The sequence below is a fragment of the Pelophylax lessonae genome (assembly GCF_965119305.1).
Source record: "Pelophylax lessonae genome assembly, chromosome: 6".
NCBI classification, from domain to species: Eukaryota; Metazoa; Chordata; class Amphibia; order Anura; family Ranidae; genus Pelophylax; species Pelophylax lessonae.
The window spans coordinates 306,448,775-306,468,349 of NC_138773.1; the positions used below are offsets into that span (position 1 = coordinate 306,448,775).

A 19,575-nucleotide genomic window follows, 5' to 3' on the forward strand; every position below is an offset into this window, starting at 1 on the left:
TGCATAAGGCAAGCAGGCCTACTGGTATTTGGTTGCCCTCAGGACTTATACACAATGCTATATTGCCTGCTGACCACAATGCCAGGGCAGGCACAAACTGAGCAAATCAAACAGGTACTGGTGGTTGGCAGACACGCAAGGTTCCGAATAGTCGGGGTCAAAATCCGAAGTCAAAAGGCAGACGAGTTCAGAGAGTAGTCAATATCCCATATGAGGTCGTCAACAAGGTAATCCAATCTAGCAGAGCAGGGTAGATAAGCAGGTAGCTTGATCAGGTATTACACACACTATCACAAGCATGAGACTGCAGGCTTGGCTGGTTTAAATCATGTTTGGTCTCCACCCAGAGATTGACCACATGAATCACTTTGCAGGTGGACAGGCAAAGATAATGTATCACAACCAAAACCAAGATGCTGGAATGAGACCAGCAGCTGTCAAGGAACAGGAGCGTTTACACGCTCCTGACAGACGAGTGCTCACTGGTCAGCGCAACCATATAAGGACACCTTACCAAGAGAAGAAGCCTTAAATGCACAGTCACATGGCTCTGCTGACCAAAGTGTGCTTGCGATTTTGAGCATTATAATGGCTACTCACCCCAGGGCTGTGTACAGACCCCTGTACTGGCAGCATGGCACATAAAGGCTGCCATGTAAATTGAGGTCCTGGAGGGTGACCAGGATATTTGGAGATGGCTCACCTTTCCTTTTTTGTGAAAAGCTGAACTTACCCTTTTAAAGTATATGTAAACTCTAACAATATTCGTCTTTTATTTAGTCCATGTCAATTAGCATCCAACACTTCCAGGTGCATCTAACTCCTGCATTTCTACACTGCCCCTTCCCAGCCACAAAGTCACTAGGGTGTCCCTATAGAACAGGTTGGCATTTTGGCCAATAGTACTATGTTAAGAACTTTCATTATTTTGTCCCAATTAAATGAATGGCATACCTTTCCAAAGACAGGGCCATCGATGGCAAAACCTGCGCTCAGTGCTCAACCAGAAAATGGTGAAGCCAACCGATGCAGTGCACTATATCGACACACTGAACGAGGTGGTCCCTGATCTGCTGGACAAGATCAGAGAGCTGAGAGCAGAGAGTCAGTCGGGACTGGTTGTGACGAATGTAGCTGAACTGATGTATAAGTTTGCCTTTGAAAGTAAGTCAAGGTACTCTTCCCACCCTGTGGAACTGATGCTATAATACACATAAATGCTTTTCTACTAGCATGCCCCTGAAAAGGCCCTACTAAAGAAATGTGCAAGAGCAGTGACATGCAGTCATCCATGACAAGCAATCAGAATGTATTCAAATAAAGGCAATGTATACTGGTTACAAGTGCAGTGATTAACCACTTTACCACCGGAGGATTTTGCTGTCCAGGCCACTTTTTGTGATTCGGCACTGTGCGACTTTAACTGACAATTGCACGGTCGTGTGAGGCTGTACCCAAACAAAATTTACGTCCTTTTTTTCCCACAAACAGAGATTTCTTTTGGTGGTATTTAATCACCTGTGCGATTTTTACTTTTTGCGCTATAAACAAAAAAAGAGCATAAATTTTGAAAAAATAACAATATTTTTCACATTTTTTAATATGAAATTCCCCCCAAAAAAATGTAAAAATCAAATTTTTTTTTAATTTTTGGCCAATTTGTTTTCTGCTACCTATGTTTGGTAAAAAAAAATCACAATAAGCGTATTTTGATTGGTTTGCGCAAAAGTTATTGCGTTTACTAACTAAGGGAAAGATTTCTGTCATTTTTGGTGGTTTTTTTTTGAACGAGTAATGGCGGCGATCTGCGATTTTTTTTTTTTTTTTTTTTTTGCGGGACTGCGACATTGCAGTGGACAGATCGGACCCTTGACTGACATTTTTGACACTTTTGGGAGTACCAGTGACATTACTACAGTAATCAGTGCTATAAATATGCACTGTTACTGTAAAAATGACACTGGCAGGGAAGGGGTTAATTTTATTGGAGAGGGAGGGGTTAATGTATGCCTGGTGCTTACTAACGTGTGTTGGGGGAGGTGACTGAGTGACACAGGGACAGATCGCATGTTCAGCTATGCTGAACCCTGCAATCTGTCACTGTCTGTCACTTAGGAGATCCGCCCGCTCTGTTTACACAAGCGGGCGGATCTCCAAACTCGATTCCCAGACGATCGGGGAAGAGCGGCGGTGATCACCGCTGCTCCTCCCCTGGCCCGACTCCCGCTGTGACCGAATACAGCGGGAGCGCGCCTCCGGCGGCGCGCGTGCGCCGCCCACAAGGGGAGGAGTCCAGCGACGTAGGTTTACGTCGCTGGACGGGAACTAACCACTTTGCCGCAGTAGAGCTCGAGTGAGCGGTCGGCAAGTGGTTAAAGGACACAGTCCACTCGCCAAACTGATGGTTCAGGGGTTTCTTCTTCCACTAGTGTTCAGAGCTCTCCACCTGGTCAGAGACCTCCACTTTTCAAGCCTTTAACAAAATCCTTCATACTGCACACCTGCACAATCAGTGTTTTGGTTGTCCTCAAAACTGGACCTAGGATTGGAGACTTCATTCCTCCTATGTCTCTACAATGTCTAAAGGATCCAAAGGAAGGCTGTCCACAAGGTTTAGGAGTGTGTCTATGGGAATGTTAGACCATTCTTCCAGAAGCAAATTTGTGAGGTCAGGCACTGATTTTGAACGAGAAGGCCTGGCTTGCAATCTCCGCTCTAATTCATCCTAAAGGTGTTCTATCAGGTTGAGGGCAGACTTGTCAAGTTCCTCCGCCCCAAACTCTCACCTCATAAATAGGCATGGGTCATGCCAGCAGGGGCAGTCAGGTGGAAGATGGAGTGCTGAGGAGGCTGTCGGTGGCCCTTGAGGGCACCCTCTAGTCTGGGGGAGGGTGAGTTCTGGCTGGGGGCTTGGGTGCTGGAAGGATCCCCCAAAATACATGGAGCAAGCCCTTCTTGGAGGCACGGGAGCAAGGAGAAGTCAGCACGTTCGGGAGAGTCAGCAGGCGAGTGTCAGTCTAGAGGACTGTAGAAAGAGTGTCAGTCTGGAGGACTGTGGGGAGAAGTTAGCCTGGAGGGCTAGTGAAAGGGGCAGCTAGAGCCTGGAGTAGGTGCCTGAAGAGGTGGTACTGGGATCAGTAGCCACAGGAGGAATGTGAGCTGGACACTACATTTTTGCTACACAACCAAGGGGCATTAGGTTCCTGCCTATAACAGGCTTTTGATTTGATCTGACTGAGCGCTTTGTCAGATCTGTACAGTGTGCCAGTTCTGCAAGCAAGTAAGTGCTGGAGGAATAAGTGGAGTGTATATAGGACTGTATATAGGAAGAGTTGTCCCTGAAGTTGTTCTGAAGTCAAGTGGGCATCCCTTTTCCCCACTCCCTATCCAAGTTATTATCCCTCAATAAAGAAAAAAAAAAAAACAGTCACGATTCTTTGACTTTGAGTGCCTATGGAAATTCGGTGTGCTTGGCTGTGCAGAGTGGGGGATCCCAGTTACTTGGGGCTCCCTAGGGGGTGCACTACATATAATTTTAAAAAATTGTGTGTTTTGTCACAGGCATCTGTGGTGTAATATTTGAGACCCGGCTGGGATGTCTGGGAAGCGAGGTTGCAGATGAAACCCAGAAACTCCTCAGCTCAGTTGGAGTCATGTTGGAGAACGAGGTGGTGATTGAGCACCTACCTCAATGGACCAGAAATTGGCTTCCTTACTGGGGACGTTTTGTGGAGGCCTGGGACGCCATCTTTGCCTATGGTAAGTGATGCTTTGACATGCAGGTATTAGGTATGGAAATGGGTATCTTGTGCACTGTACATTCCTCAGTTTTAGCTATGAACAACCTGTCCAATCACACAAGGCAATGTCTGTTAAAGACATTGTAGAATATTTTCCATATATTTTATTTATTTATTCATTATTTGGGTAAAATATGAAATACTCAAGAATATCTGATGTTACCAGCAGATAGAAAATCTGAGTCTGCTTTCCACCACTTTTGAGTCATTTTTCTGCTGGGCTGTAAATAGCCTGAATAGCTTGGATAATCTGATATCCTGCTGTGTTATACATTGTGTATATACAACATACACGGCGGAATGAGTCCATTGCCTATCCGGACTGTCATCACTGTCTCTCTGCTAGGTAAGCGCTGTTTAGGATTTCAGTTGAACTGAGGTAATTACAAAATTGAGCAGGTAGTGCTGGACTTGCTTATGAAAAAGCCCAGAATACACTGTAAACTATAAACAGTATAGTGCAACAAAAAAGATCCTTGTATAAACTTGTAATTATATACAATATGAAGCAAAATGTATTGATTTGAAACTCTTTAAAGTTTTCTCTTATCTATTTAAAAAAAGAAAATCAGTTAAGGTATGAGCTTGGGCAGAGTGTGGATTGGCTTTTGTTCGCAACAGATTGGTTTTGCATTCTACAATGGAGCCCTCGATAGTAGTAAGACCTACTAAGAATAACTAGAAGAAGTTTTGGCTATAGTTACACTTTAATAACGTTCCACATTTTGTAATACAGTACTGCAATATTATGCACTTGCTCTTTGTAGGGACAAAACTGATTGACAAGAAAGTGGAAGACATTGAAGTACGCCTCTCAAGAGGAGAAGATTTGGGAGCAGCCTATCTCACTCATCTGCTGACCAACGGGACGCTGGGTCTAAAGGAGGTGTATGGGATCATGCCCGAGCTCCTTCAAGCTGGGATGGACACGGTGTGTTCTGTAATCTCATTATCTCATCATTTCTCGTCTGATCTCATTATTTCCACTAAACAGAAAATGCGTTTTTGAAAGCATTGTTTGGATAGAGCTCACACAGGGTGAAGAACTATCCCCACTACACCACATGACAGCGCTGACCAAGTCCTGGTGACTGGCCACTTAGGCATGATGGTGAGAGATTCACCTGATACAGGTGGACCCCTAACTGAACCTGTAACCTAAATGAGCAAAGCAACTGTTCACTTTAAAGGGAGTTTTCCTTATAAGTACAGTTGACTTATTCTTCATGTAGCAATCTTGTAACAATTTTATAAGATTTCCAACAACTTTTAAAAATATAATTGTATCTATCAAGACAAAGGCATATGCAGTGTGCATGTATCAGGTACATTGGTTTATAACCCATTGCATGAGATGCAAAGGTTAGTTATAGAAACCTGAAAGCTTGACTAAGATAAATTGGAAGATCCATAGTACAGTGATAACAATTGGAATTTGTTAAAGTCAACAGTATCATCAGCAGTAATCAGCAGGGGTTTTTAAAAGGACGTTCTTGTCAGACCAATCTGTTAACATTCTACGAGGAAGTGAGCTGTGAACTAGATAGGGGGAGACCTGTAGATGTGGTGTATCTGGATTTTGCTAAGGCATTCCATACAGTCCTCCACAAATGATTAATTTACAAAATAAGGTCTGCAGGCTTAGACCACAAGGTTTGCTCTTGGATAGTAAACTGGTTAAAGGGGCGTGTCCAAAGGGTGGTAATAAATAACCGGTACTCAGACTGGTCGGGAGTGATGAGTGGGGTGCCCCAAGGCTCAGTCCTGGGACCAATTTTTTTAAATGTATTCATAAATAGCATTGATGACGGGATCATTAGCTCAATCTCAGTTTTTGCAGATGACACAAAATTAAGCAGGGCAATAACTTCACATCATGATGCAGAAATCTTACAGAATGGCCTGAACAAAATAACAGAGTGGGCAACTACGTGGCAAATGAGGTTTAATGTGGAGAAGTAAAGTATTGCACTTGGGGACTAAAAACATAAAAGCAAAATACGCTTTAGGGGGGGAACCTTTGGGGAAATCAAGAATGGAGCAAGAACTGGGAGCTGTGGCTGCTGGTGCTCAAAAATTTTGGGGGGGGCGCAAACAGAAAAATGTAATAGGCATTGCTTTGCGGCAAAAAACGCTGTAAAAAATTGCGTGACTTTGAGGTCACAAAAGTGTGAAAGGGGCCTTCAGTAATTAAGGTATAGTGTGCCCCCTTCAATGCAGAGTGACCATCGTGCCCCCTTTCAATGCAGAGTGACCAGTGTGCCCCCTTTCAATGCAGACAGACCAGCGTGCCCCCTTTTAATGCAGAGAGACGAGTGTGCCGTGCCCCCTTCAATGCGGACAGACCAGCGTGCCCCCTTTCAATGCACAGACCAGCGTGCCCCCATTCAATGCAGACAGACCAGCGTGCCCCCTTTCAATGCAGACAGACCAGCGTGCCCCCTTTCAATGCAGACAGACCAGCGTGCCCCCTTTCAATGCAGACAGACCAGCGTGCCCCCTTTCAATGCAGACAGACGAGCGTGCCCCCTTTCAATGCAGACAGACGAGCGTGCCGTGCCCCATTCAATGCAGACAGACCAGCGTGCCCCCTTTCAATGCAGAGTGACCAGCGTGCCCCCTTTCAATGCAGAGAGACCAGCGTGCCCCCTTTCAATGCAGAGAGACCAGCGTGCCCCCTTTCAATGCAGACAGACCAGTGTGCCCCCTTCCAATGCAGAGAGACCAGCGTGCCCCCCTTCAATGCAGACAGACGAGCGTGCCGTGCCCCATTCAATGCAGACAGACCAGCGTGCCCCCTTTCAATGCAGAGTGACCAGCGTGCCCCCTTTCAATGCAGAGAGACCAGCGTGCCCCCTTTCAATGCAGAGAGACCAGCGTGCCCCCTTTCAATGCAGACAGACCAGTGTGCCCCCTTCCAATGCAGAGAGACCAGCGTGCCCCCTTTCAATGCAGAGAGACCAGCGTGCCCCCTTTCAATGCAGACAGACGAGCGTGCCCCCTTTCAATGCAGACAGACCAGCGTGCCCCCTTTCAATGCAGACAGACCAGCGTGCCCCCTTTCAATGCAGACAGACCAGCGTGCCCCCTTTCAATGCAGACAGACGAGCGTGCCCCCTTTCAATGCACAGACCAGCGTGCCCCCATTCAATGCAGACAGACCAGCGTGCCCCCTTTCAATGCAGAGAGACCAGCGTGCCCCCTTTCAATGCAGAGAGACCAGCGTGCCCCCTTTCGATGCAGAGAGACCAGCGTGCCCCCTTTCAATGCAGAGTGACCAGCGTGCCCCCTTCAATGTAGACAGACCAGCGTGCCCCCTTTCAATGCAGAGAGACCAGCATGCCCCCTTTCAATACAGAGAGACCAGCGTGCCCCCTTTCAATGCAGACAGACCAGCGTGCCCCCTTTCAATGCAGACAGACCAGCGTGCCCCCTTTCAATGCAGAGAGACCAGCGTGCCCCCTTTCAATGCAGAGTGACCAGCGTGCCCCCTTCAATGTAGACAGACCAGCGTGCCCCCTTTCAATGCAGAGAGACCAGCGTGCCCCCTTTCAATACAGAGAGACCAGCGTGCCCCCTTTCAATGCAGACAGACCAGCGTGCCCCCTTTCAATGCAGACAGACCAGCGTGCCCCCTTTCAATGCAGACAGACCAGCGTGCCCCCTTTCAATGCAGAGAGACCAGCGTGCCCCCTTTCAATGCAGAGAGACCAGCGTGCCCCCTTTCAATGCAGAGAGACCAGTGTGCCCCCTTTCAATGCAGAGTGACCAGCGTGACCCCTTCAATGCAGACAGACCAGCGTGCCCCCTTTCAATGCAGAGAGACCAGCGTGCCCCCTTCAATGCAGACAGACCAGCGTGCCCCCTTTCAATGCAAAGTGACCAGCGTGCCGTGCCCCCTTCAATGCAGACAGACCAGCGTGCCGTGCCCCCTTCAATGCAGACAGACCAGTGCACTTACCTGCAGCGGCCGCATCTCCTCGCCTCCTCCCGCCGCCTCCTCCTTGGCCAATGGCATGGTTTTTGCCTTTCGGCCAATCAGGAAGCGGGTCTCGGTATATCTGTATACTTGTTTCTGGTCTGAAATTACAACCAGAGCCAGGGGTTCTGTCACAAATCAACATTGTGGCAGATGTATACCGTCCAACGTTGTTTCCAGTGTTGTTTTCAATGTGCACTGACAGTATTAACTGATATCTGATGCCGCCTCGGTATTTCTGGGTTCTGTGAACTCAAAGGGAGGCGCTGGGAGTAGTGCAGAGAGTGAGAGGTGAAGAAGGAGGGGACTTCCAATGGCGGCGCTGATACCAGACTGGTGTGTGTGTGTGTGTGTGTGTGTGGGGGGGGGGTGTAGAAAGCCAGAGCACTGTGTGTATAAAGTATGTAAGATTCATGTTTCTTGTCCGCAGGATTCAAAATTGTGAGTTTCGTGGTCCATGAGCTCCGAAAGGTTGGCGACCACTGAATCAGAGGTTTGGCAAGACAACCAGGCAATTAGCATTTAGAGAACAACCACAACAACAGAGTTTTTTCTCTGCTTTTCCCCCAGACATCAAATACCCTGACATGGGCCCTGTACCTGCTGGCAAAGCACCCAGAGATCCAGAAGACTCTCTATGAGGAGGTGGTGAGCGTTATCCCTGGAGATAAAATTCCCTCTCACGAGGATCTTGCTAAAATGCCGCTGCTGAAAGCCGTCATCAAGGAAACCCTGAGGTATGAGTCTTTTTTTTGGACTTCCAAAAAAAATATATGCAAACTTTTTCATTTTATGTTTGTATAGAGTAGGAATCCCAGTCAGTTTTCGTGGGTTTTTACTCCAGTTGGAAATTTTTTCTGTATGTTATTATACTAAATCTGTTCCATACAGTGGTTCTGGATGTACAGTTAGCCGTTGGCTATAAAGGACTGATTTGCATGGTTCCACCCACAATACTGAAATGAGGAACAATCCCTTTATTTTAGTAATATGTAATGGAATGAGAAATGTGAAGTCCTTCTTTTCTGAGAAGGATGTACTGTGCTCCAAACTAGCCAAGTGAAAGGCTCTTTAGTTCCTTTAGTCATAACTTATTGAAATGATTGCAATAATATATTTTTAAATTTAGGATGTATCCGGTGGTTCCACAAAATGGACGTATTATAACAGATAAGGAGATAGTCCTGGAAGGATTCGTGTTCCCTAAAGATGTAAGTAATTTCCATTATAAGGATTGTGCATTGCATCCATTTCTTCAATATGAAGGGCTGAGGGTGTAACGCTCCTGCGTTTTATGTATAATGTGGATTTACAGCTGCAGAAATATTCCACTTCAGTAGTCATGTAGAGAAACGCTGAGACACCAATCCCAACTCCCAAGACTCATCATGTGTGGATAGTCTCAATTCAGCAAGTAAATACACACACTCAATAAGATGTTCCTAGAGTGACTTATGTATATAGTAATATAGTGATGATAGGCTGAAGAGACAGGTTGGGTAGAGATGGTAGATGACAGACACTTGAAAGGAATGTTCTTGAAAGTAAGATAGTAGCAGATGGGATGCAGATAGGTTAGCAATCATGTATGGTAGCAGATGATAGAGTAGCAGGTGAACATACAGGATAGACCAACCCAGTGCAAGAGCAGATGGTAATAGGCTCAAGAGCTAGCAATCTTAGTTAATGCAGATGTAGTAATAGTCCTTAGTAAGCAGAGCTAGATAGTGTAAGTTTTAGTATGAGGGTTATAGAGGTTTCCCCTGTGGGGTACTTATCACTAGTAGCAATGTAGTAGAGGAGAGGTTCGGCAAGAGCGGATGATCCGGTAGCGGGATACTGGGATCAGCAGCGTGGTTCCGATAACGAGGTATGCTTGCAAGCATGAGAGCTTCAAGGCAGGTTATGCGGCGTTGAACGAACATGTGAGTGAGACCGCCGGAGGTTGAAATAGCCGCTCCAGCGGCACTCAGTGATGACAGCATCGGTCTTAAAGGTGTATGCGCACCTTACCAAAAGAGAATGGTGGGGAGCATACACTTAGGAAAAGTGGAATTAGGGTACCAAAGGTACCAGAACATTACAGAGGGGAAGGAAGAAGGTGACCAACTTGGGGTGCGGGAGATGCAAAAAGGCAGGATCTGCAACTTATTTTGCAATTCATAGTCAAAAGCAGATTCCCTGCCCACTGGCAAAATAGAGACCACTCGCTAATTGCAAAAAATGCTCAAAATCAGAAACATTTCTTGGTCTTTTGGTGTTGTCTATGGCCAACGTAAGTGCAAAAGCCCTCCTGTTGTTTTCTGGATTTTTAGAAACTTAGCCCTCTAAACTTCAATGGCTGCCAGTTGTGTGAAAATGCCACTAAAGGGAAGGCTTGCTTGTTTTTCACTCTAGTGCCAGGACTAGGTCCTTTAGCACCCAGGGCAAAAAGGTCAATGTGTGACCCCCATCCCTTCCCATTTGCTGTAAACTTCCTCAGCAGCATAGGTTTCAGGTCTTGCCATTTTGTGCCCTCTATTGCTAAGGTTCTCAAGGCAATCGTCTCTTCTTCCTACCCTTTTGCCCAGCCTGGCCTTTCTTCTTGCTACCTCTATTTGCACAGCTTGGTCTCTGCTAGTCAGTTACCAGCCTGATCCCTGGTCCCACATACTTAAAAAAAAAATGAAAGCATCTACTCAAGATTTGTAATGGAAATTGGTGGCAGGGAAAGAAGTCTGTAGGAAAATTCACATAAGTGGTCAAAGTAACGAAAACGAGTGACAGTCATGGGCAGCCGAGGCTCATTGATGCTCATGGAGAGGAAAGGCTGGCCTGTGTAGTCCGATCCAATAGAAGAGCTACTGTAGCTCAAACTTCAGAAAAAGTTAATGAAAAGAACACAGAGAATCCCAGTTTGTTGTGTATGGGGTTGTGTAGTCGCAGATCGGTCAGGGCGCCTATAATAATCTGTGTTCATGGCCAAAGTGCCTACAATGGACATGTAAGCATCAAAAATGGACCATGGAGCAATGGAAGAAGGTGGTCTGGTCTGATGAATTGCTTTTTTCTTTTTCTCTTTACATCATGTGGATGGCCAGGTGCGTGTGCATCGCTTACCTGGGAAGAGATGGCACCAGGATGCATTATAGGATGTCTCATCCATGGAGGCGCCAACTCACAATTTACAGGACTTGAAGTGGAGCTCCACCCAAAAGGGGAAGCTCCGCGTGTTCGCACTCTCCCCCCCCCCCCCCCATCCACTGCCACATTTGCCACTTTTTGGGAGGGAACTGGTGCCTAGTTTTGGCAGGTACCTGTTCCCACTTACTCAGTGATTGCCATGGCAGATGTCAGGATCCTCCCCCTCCCCCCACTGCCTTCTGGGACAGACACAGGTCCCAGAAGACGGCAGGACCATTCAAAAAAGCGCAGTGCGACTCGCCTGTGCGCAGTAGGAAACTGGCTTTAAAGCCCGAAAGGCTTCATTGCTGGTTTCCTTTAGTGAAGATGCCGGTGCCTGCACCTGATGCAGAATAAAGAATCGGCTTGGGGTGCCGACAGTGTGGGATCCCTGGACAGGTAAGTGTCCTAATAATAAAAATCAGCAGCCACAGTATTTGTAGCTGCTATATTTATTTATTTTTTTCTCAGACTGGAGCTCCTCTTTAAAGGATCTGCTACTGATGACTTTGTGCCAGGTACAATAGCATTCCATCAGAGGTCTAATGGATCATCCATGCCTAGACGGATCAGAGCTGTTTTGGGGGCAAAAGGGGTCCTAGTCAATATTAGGAGGGAAATCATTTTATAGTTGGTGGTCATAACGTTATGGCTGATATGGTGTAAATGCTAAGAACTGGAAAACAAACAGTTAAGGGGCAGATATGCATTTTGTGTTTTCTACCCTGGGTGCCAATGGATCTTGTTCCAGCACTGCCTGCAACATGAGACTGTCGGATCGTACACTGACTTTGCTGTTACACAAGTGATTTTCATTGGGTGGAGAAGGTGAGAAGCTCTTCATCAATACAATGAATTTTAGAGCCAGAGTATTTGTGCAGGTAGAAACACAATAACCTGCCATTGATGGCCTCCTTCTAAAAAATACTAGTTGCCTGGCTTTCCTTGGTGTAAAGGCTAACTATACCTTTTCAATGAAAATGAATTTAGGCATCCCCAGTAAAAATCACTGTACAGCATTTTTTTTTTTTTTTTTATTAAATGGCTCCTTTAAAAATGTCATACTTTTTTAGGCCATGCAGGGCCTCTCCTATGCCTGTCAAAATAAAAGACCCAACGTGAGCGACCGTCCCTGTCCTGCCTATTAAAAGTGCTCGAGTTACTGGATCAACATGACAGCCAAGAAACAAGCATTTTTAGGAGAGTACAGCCAAAAAGTGCCAAAAGTTTCAGAAGTCCAAGTGTAGCACTTCTCCCTTGGAAGCTGCTGGCTATGGGTTCCCCTAGGTTACCATTAGCAACAATAAGACAGTTTGACATTTTCCCAAGTGTTTTGGCTCAGTCAGGAAACAGTCCAGTAGCTTTGGTTTTTTGTGTTTCTATTAAGAACTTGGATAGGAGAAGGGAATGAGTGGCATACTGCAACATTATACAACTATGCACAATTGGCTGGGACGACTTGAAAATGCTGAGTAACGCTAGTCACGGCTAGGCCACTGCTTCACTTTGCCCTTAGCTGTGAAGTATACTTGAATGGGCTTTCTGAGGTAGTCTGTACTGTGCTGCTGAACAACTTCAGGGCTCTTCCTGGCAACCCTTTTGTTCCTAATCTTCAGGGTCAACTACATGGCACCCCTTTTACTGATACACTCCTTGTGTGAGCTAGTGTCAGGGAAATGGCCATAGGAGAACTGGCAACATTGCCAGTAATAGCAATGGATGCTCCTGACTCAACTGACACAGCCCTCTGCTGGCCTGTCAGGAAAATGGCCTATAAAAGGTGGCCATAGGATCAGACTCGTTGCTGGATTATCTGTCAGCTTCCTGTTTGGATTTCCTGTTGTGACTTGGCTTGTTCCTGATTCCGTTTGATCTCCGGCTCCTGGTTTGACCCTTGGCTTCTCCCACTGACCTTGCTTCCATTACCTACCGTGTATGACCCCGGCTTGCTTCAAGACCTCGGCTATTCTGGTTGTCTCCTGTGCATGACCTCGGCTTGTACCATGGTTCCCGCTGCCTGCTCCAGTCCCAGACCTCGGCCAATTCCTGTCTCTGCTACTAGAGACTATTCCTCTGCACAAGGTAGCCCGGCTGCTTCATAGCCTTTGAAGACTCATAATCTGCTGTGATTCCAGCCTGTTCCAGTTCGCTCTCGGATTGCTCCTTGTTCTACCTACCTGCTTGCAGCTGGTAACCCTTGCCACTTGGGGCGCCACACCCTCTGTACCATCTCCAGGGGAGTGCCGCACTGAGCCACAAGGGGAGCCCTCTCAGTACCTCGGCCTCCAATCAGGTAACCCTGACAGCTACCTCCTTGATCCCCTGACCTCTCTGGAGTGGTCCCTTCTCCTAGGCAGACCCTTAGGCAAATCTCCTGGTACTCACAATACTGTTTTTCCCAAGATGACTCTGCCAGCAGCTCCACTGGTCAGCACTCTGGATCCTCTGCAGCTCAGCTCCCCACCTGGTTCACTAGGCCGACCGCCTGAACCACCTTCCTCACACCTGCAGGAGGAGAGACAGCCGTCCACCTCCTCCTGGGACTTTGCTCCTGCCAAAAGACGCCCTGTCACATGCTCCCTCGGGATTTATTGCTAGTCAATCCCAGGATGCATTGCAGGAATGCCCACCCACTGGGACAGCCATAAACCCTGATGTGCTACTGGTTAGGTTTCCTCCACTGTCCAACAAGCTCCCTTATTGGATACAGTGGGGACACTCCCCCAGACCCAGTAAATCACACCTGGAAACATATGACAGACAAAACTAACAGATCTGGCTCCCCTGATAAACAGAAGGAACCACTTGATGCTTTTTCCTAGCACCTATCTAGGAGGGTGCTACACAAGTATCTTTGTATCAAGCTTGGATTTCCTAGGACAGTCCAACACATTTCAGGAGTACAGAGAGCACCTCTCTTTATCATAGTTACATAGTTACATAGTAGGCGAGGTTGAATAAAGACAATAGTCCATCCAGTTCAACCTGTGTAGGTGTGTGTGACTGTAATCATCTAACATAGCCCTCAATCTCCTGATCCTTGAGATGTAAGTCTAAGAGTCTTTTGAAAGTCACCATACTACCCGCAGAAACCACCTCTTGTGGTAGACAATTCCACAATCTTGTAGCCCTAACAGTAAAGAACCCCCCACGTTGCCTGAGGTTAAAACGCTTCTCCTCTAATCGCATTGTATGTCCTCGAGTCCTCATGCAATTCCTTCGAATGAACAGCTTTTCTTCTAAGCTGAGATCCCCATTAAGATATTTATAAATTGCTATCATGTCCCCTCTCAGACGTCTTTTCTCCAGGGAAAATAAATCGAGCGATTGCAGCCGCTCTTCATAGGTAAGGTCCTCCAACCCCCTAATCAGTTTAGTTGCCCTTCTCTGGACTTTCTCCAGCTCCAACACATCCCTCCTGAGGACTGGCGACCAGAACTGGACAGAATACTCCAGATGCGGTCGGACCAGAGTTTTATAAAGTGGAAGGATTATAGTCTTATCTCTGGAATACATCCCTTTCTTTATGCATGCTAATATTCTGTTGGCTTTGGAAGCTGCCGCTTGGCATTGCATGCTGTTGCCTAATCTATCATCAACTAAGACTCCCAAATCTTTCTCCATTTTTGATTCCCCCAAGGGTTCCCCTCCTAACGTGTATTGTGTTTTTATGTTTTTGGTCCCCAAGTGCAAAACCTTACACTTCTCCACATTAAACCTCATTTGCCATGTCTTTGCCCACTCCGTAATTTTGTCCAGGTCATTCTGTAGGATATCTGCTTCATGCTGTGCAGTTATTGCCCTGGCCAATTTTGTGTCATCTGCAAAAACTGATAACGAACTACTGATCCCTTCCTCAATGCTGTTTATGAATAAATTGAACAAGGTTGGTCCCAGGACTGAGCCCTGGGGCACCCCGCTTACTACCTCAGACCAGTCTGAGTATGCGCTGTTTATTACTACCCTTTGGACACGGCCTTTTAGCCAATTCCGTATCCAAGAGCAAACCCTGCTGTCGATACCTGCAGACCTTATTTTATAAATTAAGCGCTTGTGGGGAACTGTATCAAACGCCTTAGCGAAATCCAAGTACACCACATCCACTGGTCTCCCCCTATCTAGCTCACAGCTCACTTCCTCGTAGAATGCTAAGAGATTGGTTTGACAAGAACGCCCATTTGTAAACCCGTGCTGGTTACTACTGATGATGTTGTTGTCTTTAGCATACTCTACGATATAGTCCCTTATCATCCCCTCCAAAAGTTTACATATTATTGATGTCAGACTGACAGGCCTATAATTTCCCGGGATATGTCTCTGGCCCTTTTTGAATATCGGAATCACGTTAGCCTTCCTCCAATCCCCTGGTACATCTCCTGTCCTAATACTGTCAGCAAAGATCAGGAACAGTGGTCTAGATATAACCATACTGAGTTCCTTGAGCACTCTCGGATGTACGCCATCCGGGCCTGGTGATTTGTTTGTGTTAAGTTTATCCAGTCTTTCCCTGATTTCCCCCTCTGTTAGCCATAGTGGCAAGTCCTGTGTATTACTACTAACCATACAGTCATGGTCAGTGTACCCTTCCTTTTCCTGCGTAAAGACTGACGAGAAAAAAGAATTCAGCACGGTTGCTTTTTCAGTGTCCTCTGTAACCATCCTCCCTTCATCGTTAATTATGTGTGCAATATGCTCTGCCCTAGTTTTTTTGCTGTTGATATATTTAAAGAATTTCTTTGGGTTTTTTTTACTATCCTCCGCTATTTGTCTCTCAAAGTTGATTTTAGCCATCTTGATTTCGTGTTTACACTTCTTATTTTCCTCCTTGTATTGCTGGAAGGCCGATACTGTGCCCTCTGATTTATATTTCTTGAAGGCCAATTTTTTTCCCCTAATAAGTTTTTTAACGCTACGGTTTAGCCAGCCAGGTTTGGCTTTGTCTCTTCTAAATTTATTCCCCATAGGAATGCACTGCAAGATGCCTTTGCTTAATATTGTTCTAAAGCATTCCCATTTTTCCTCTGTGGTCAGTGATCCCAGGGTTTGGTCCCAGTTTACCCTTTCCATCAATGAGTACAATTTTGGAAAGTCTGCCCTTCTGAAGTTTAGGGTTCTTATGTTCCCCACTTGCCTTTTTATATTGTTATTTACACTAAATGTGATCATCCTGTGATCGCTAGAGCCCAGGTTGTCCTGGACTCCTACCTCCGAGATTATGTCTGGGTCATTAGTGATCAATAGATCCAGGATAGCATTCTCTCTAGTAGGGGAATCCACCAACTGCGACATGTAGTTATCCTGTAAGGTTTCCGTGAATAGCCGGGCCTTATGCGAGTGTGCAGTCCCCTCTTCCCAGTCAATGTCGGGATAATTGAAGTCCCCCAATATGATGACTGATCCTAGTTTTGCCGCTTTACCTATTAGTGCTAAAAATTCCAGCTCTACCTCCTCCCCTTGGTTAGGTGGCCTATAGCAAACCCCCACAACTACTTTTCCCTTATCTTCTTCCCTATCGAGTTCAACCCACACAGATTCTAAATCCATGCTCATCCCATCCGTAATGTCACTCCTTTCTAGCACCTTTATATTGTTCTTGACATAGAGACATACCCCTCCCCCTCTTTTACCAACCCTGTCCTTCCGGTACACCGAATACCCTTGGATATTGGCCAGCCAGTCATGTGAGGGGTCGAACCAAGTCTCCGCTATTCCCACAAGGTCTATGTCTTCCTCATGTACTAACATTTCCAACTCATCCATCTTATTAGCTAGGCTCCTGGCATTAGCATATACCCCTCTTAGTTTTACGGAAGTTAAACGTGATTGGCGGTTTTGTTTATTTCTGTTTGGTCTGCTGTTCTCCCGCACAGACCCGCCAATTGATGTTGTTGACCTACTGTCGCTGTTGACCCTACAACTGCCTTCAGTCCTCTGCTCCCTCCTGACTGATTCTACTTCTGAGCCCTCCCCCCCGTCTCCTAGTTTAAAAGCCCCTCCAACTCGGTGGCCATCTTTCTCCCCAAAAGAGCTGTACCGTCCCCATTAAGGTGCAGCCCATCCTTACTAAAGAGCCGGTAGCCGACTGAGAAGTCAGCCCAGTTCTCCAGGAACCCAAACCCCTCCTTCCTACACCAATTCCTCAGCCACTTGTTAACTTCCCTAAGCTCCTTCTGCCTCTCCTGTGTGGCTCGAGGTACAGGCAGTATTTCAGAGAAAACCACCTTGGAGGTCCTTTTCCTCAATCTATTACCTAAGTCCCTGAAATCGTTCTTAAGGATCCTCCACCTACCTTTAACTTTATCAGGGCTTGATACTTTTGACTTAAGGCAATCTGAGCTAATGAAGAGATCCTAATGAAAGCGTAAATTCCTGGTTGATCATTGGCTTAGCAAAATATATGTTCACATAATAGCAAAACACAATTTACTCTAAATTGAGGAAAGGGGGGGAATCATGATCTGAAGTATGACTAATGACTGAACCTCCATCCCTGGTTTACATATAGAAAAAAAGCTAAAGTTGTGGGACTTTGAGTGAGGTCAGTCATTAATAAATATTGAAAGCAATATGAAATGTCACAAAAATGAATAATTTATTACATATTTCATAGAGGGTACAGTATTATAGAAATGTATTATTATTTTTTCTACATACATCTTAGATTTTAATGTTAATCTACATTTACAGACTCAAAGTTTAGCTCCTGATGAGTGGACGTAGAGCCACGAAACGCGTAGAGCCTATAAGATATGAAGATAGACCATTTGATGACTGATTACATGTTGTTTATATATACAATGTATTGACGGATTTATGTATTCATTGATTGATTATTATGCAAATATATTTTTATGAATTTATATACTTCATGTTCAGTTCTTGCAATGTGGACATTAATATTTATTTCTATAATACTGTACCCTCTATGAAATATGTAATAAATTATTCATTTTTGTGACATTTCATATTACTTTCAATATTTATTAATGACTGACCTCACTCAAAGTCCCACAACTTTTGCTTTTTTTCACTCTAAATTGACTTTTTTATTTTTCAGACCCTGTTTGTACTCTCTCACTATGTTCTGTCCCGCGATGAGAACAGCTTCTCCGAACCCGACAAGTTCCTGCCCCAGAGGTGGCTGCGCAGCTATGGGAAGAAACCTCACCCCTTCAGCTCTATCCCCTTTGGGTACGGGGTCAGGGGGTGCCTGGGGCGTCGGGTAGCTGAGCTGGAGATGCACTTAGCTCTGTCGCAGGTGAGTTATGTGTGTGTGTGTTATTCTCAAATACTGGTGAACGAATGCCATATGTCATTTTATTTGACTCTTTTAGAATGATAAGTTACTGGGAGTAAAGTTCTCACTCCTATTGTATCTTGTATTGAAAGTTAAATTCCCTTTTTCCAAAAAAATTAACACCCTGCACCCTCTCCACCCTCCTGCTCTCGAGTGTACTTACCTCTGTGGGTGATGGGCTGTCAGTGCTAGAGATGTGCACGGTTGGGTTTCATTTCGGTTTCCTTCGTTAAGTAAATAATTTTGTTTCGTCATAATCGTTATGCTAGAATGAGTCATTTTTTGACGATTTGTTATTTCGGGAGAGTATACAGGGGCATCTCGTAAAACTAGAATATCTTTAAAAAGTTAATTTATTTCAGTAATTCAATTCAAAAAGTAAAACTCATATTTTATATAGATGTGTTACACACAGAGTGATAGATTTCAAGCATTTCTTTCTTTTCATTTTGATGATTATGGCTTACAGGTAGTGACACCTAAAATTCAGTTATCTCAGAAAATTAGAATATTACAGAAGACCAATAAAAAAGAAGAAAAAAAGATTTTAATACAGAAATGTTGGCTTAGTGAAAAGTCTGTCCATGTACAGTATAGGATGCACTCAATACTTGGTCGGGGCTCCTTTTGCATGAATTACTGCATTAATGCGGCGTGGTATGGAGGCGATCAGCCTGTGACACTGCTGAGGTGTTATGGAAGCCCAGGTTGCTTTGATAGCCACCTTCAGTTCATCTGCATTGTTGGCTCTGGTGTCTCTCATCTTCCTCTTGACAATACCCCACAGATTCTCTATGGGGTTTAGGTCAGGCGAGTTTGGAGACGCACAGAATCCAAATGCATGAGGTCCAGTGTGAAGTTTCCACAGTGTGTGTGTATGTATATATATATATATATATATATATATATATATATCAGGTTTTCCAGGCCTGTGGCCTGATATGGGTCTGCCATCGTTACCGGTTACCTCTCCGGCCCATGTGAGCTGCGGCCCTGGGTGCAAGAACTGACACATTGACAACTCCGGCATCTTTGTTTTGTAGTTTTATTGTATTTAAGGGGATGGGAGAAGGAAATGAGTGGAATACTCCTTTAGGCTCAACTAAATACAACTTGGGACTTTATCCAGAAAATGTCTGTTAAAGTTGTCTTTAAGCCAGCCGACGCTCACTGACGCTTGAAACACACTTTAACTTTTAAGAAGTGCTGAATCCTCGAACTTTAAGTCCAGAAGACCCAGGACTGTGAAGTATTGAACTACTGACACTGCTGCACTGCAAAGTCACTGACTACTCCCTCCTAGCCTTGCACTGGCTTGAGGTAGCTTGGTATGAATT

At 45.4% G+C, this 19,575-nt stretch overlaps 1 protein-coding gene across 1 annotated transcript in view; it reads left to right on the plus strand.

Moving 5' to 3' along the window:
• Nucleotides 1-19,575, plus strand: part of LOC309557390 (sterol 26-hydroxylase, mitochondrial-like) — a 51,887-nt gene that overhangs the window by 27,057 nt on the left and 5,255 nt on the right. Inside the window, exons 3-8 of the mRNA XM_082260102.1 lie at nt 965-1,164; nt 3,562-3,759; nt 4,568-4,731; nt 8,350-8,516; nt 8,909-8,990; nt 17,999-18,199. Of these exons, the coding sequence (XP_082116228.1) occupies nt 965-1,164; nt 3,562-3,759; nt 4,568-4,731; nt 8,350-8,516; nt 8,909-8,990; nt 17,999-18,199 (1,012 nt within the window). The remainder of the gene's footprint in view (nt 1-964; nt 1,165-3,561; nt 3,760-4,567; nt 4,732-8,349; nt 8,517-8,908; nt 8,991-17,998; nt 18,200-19,575) is intronic.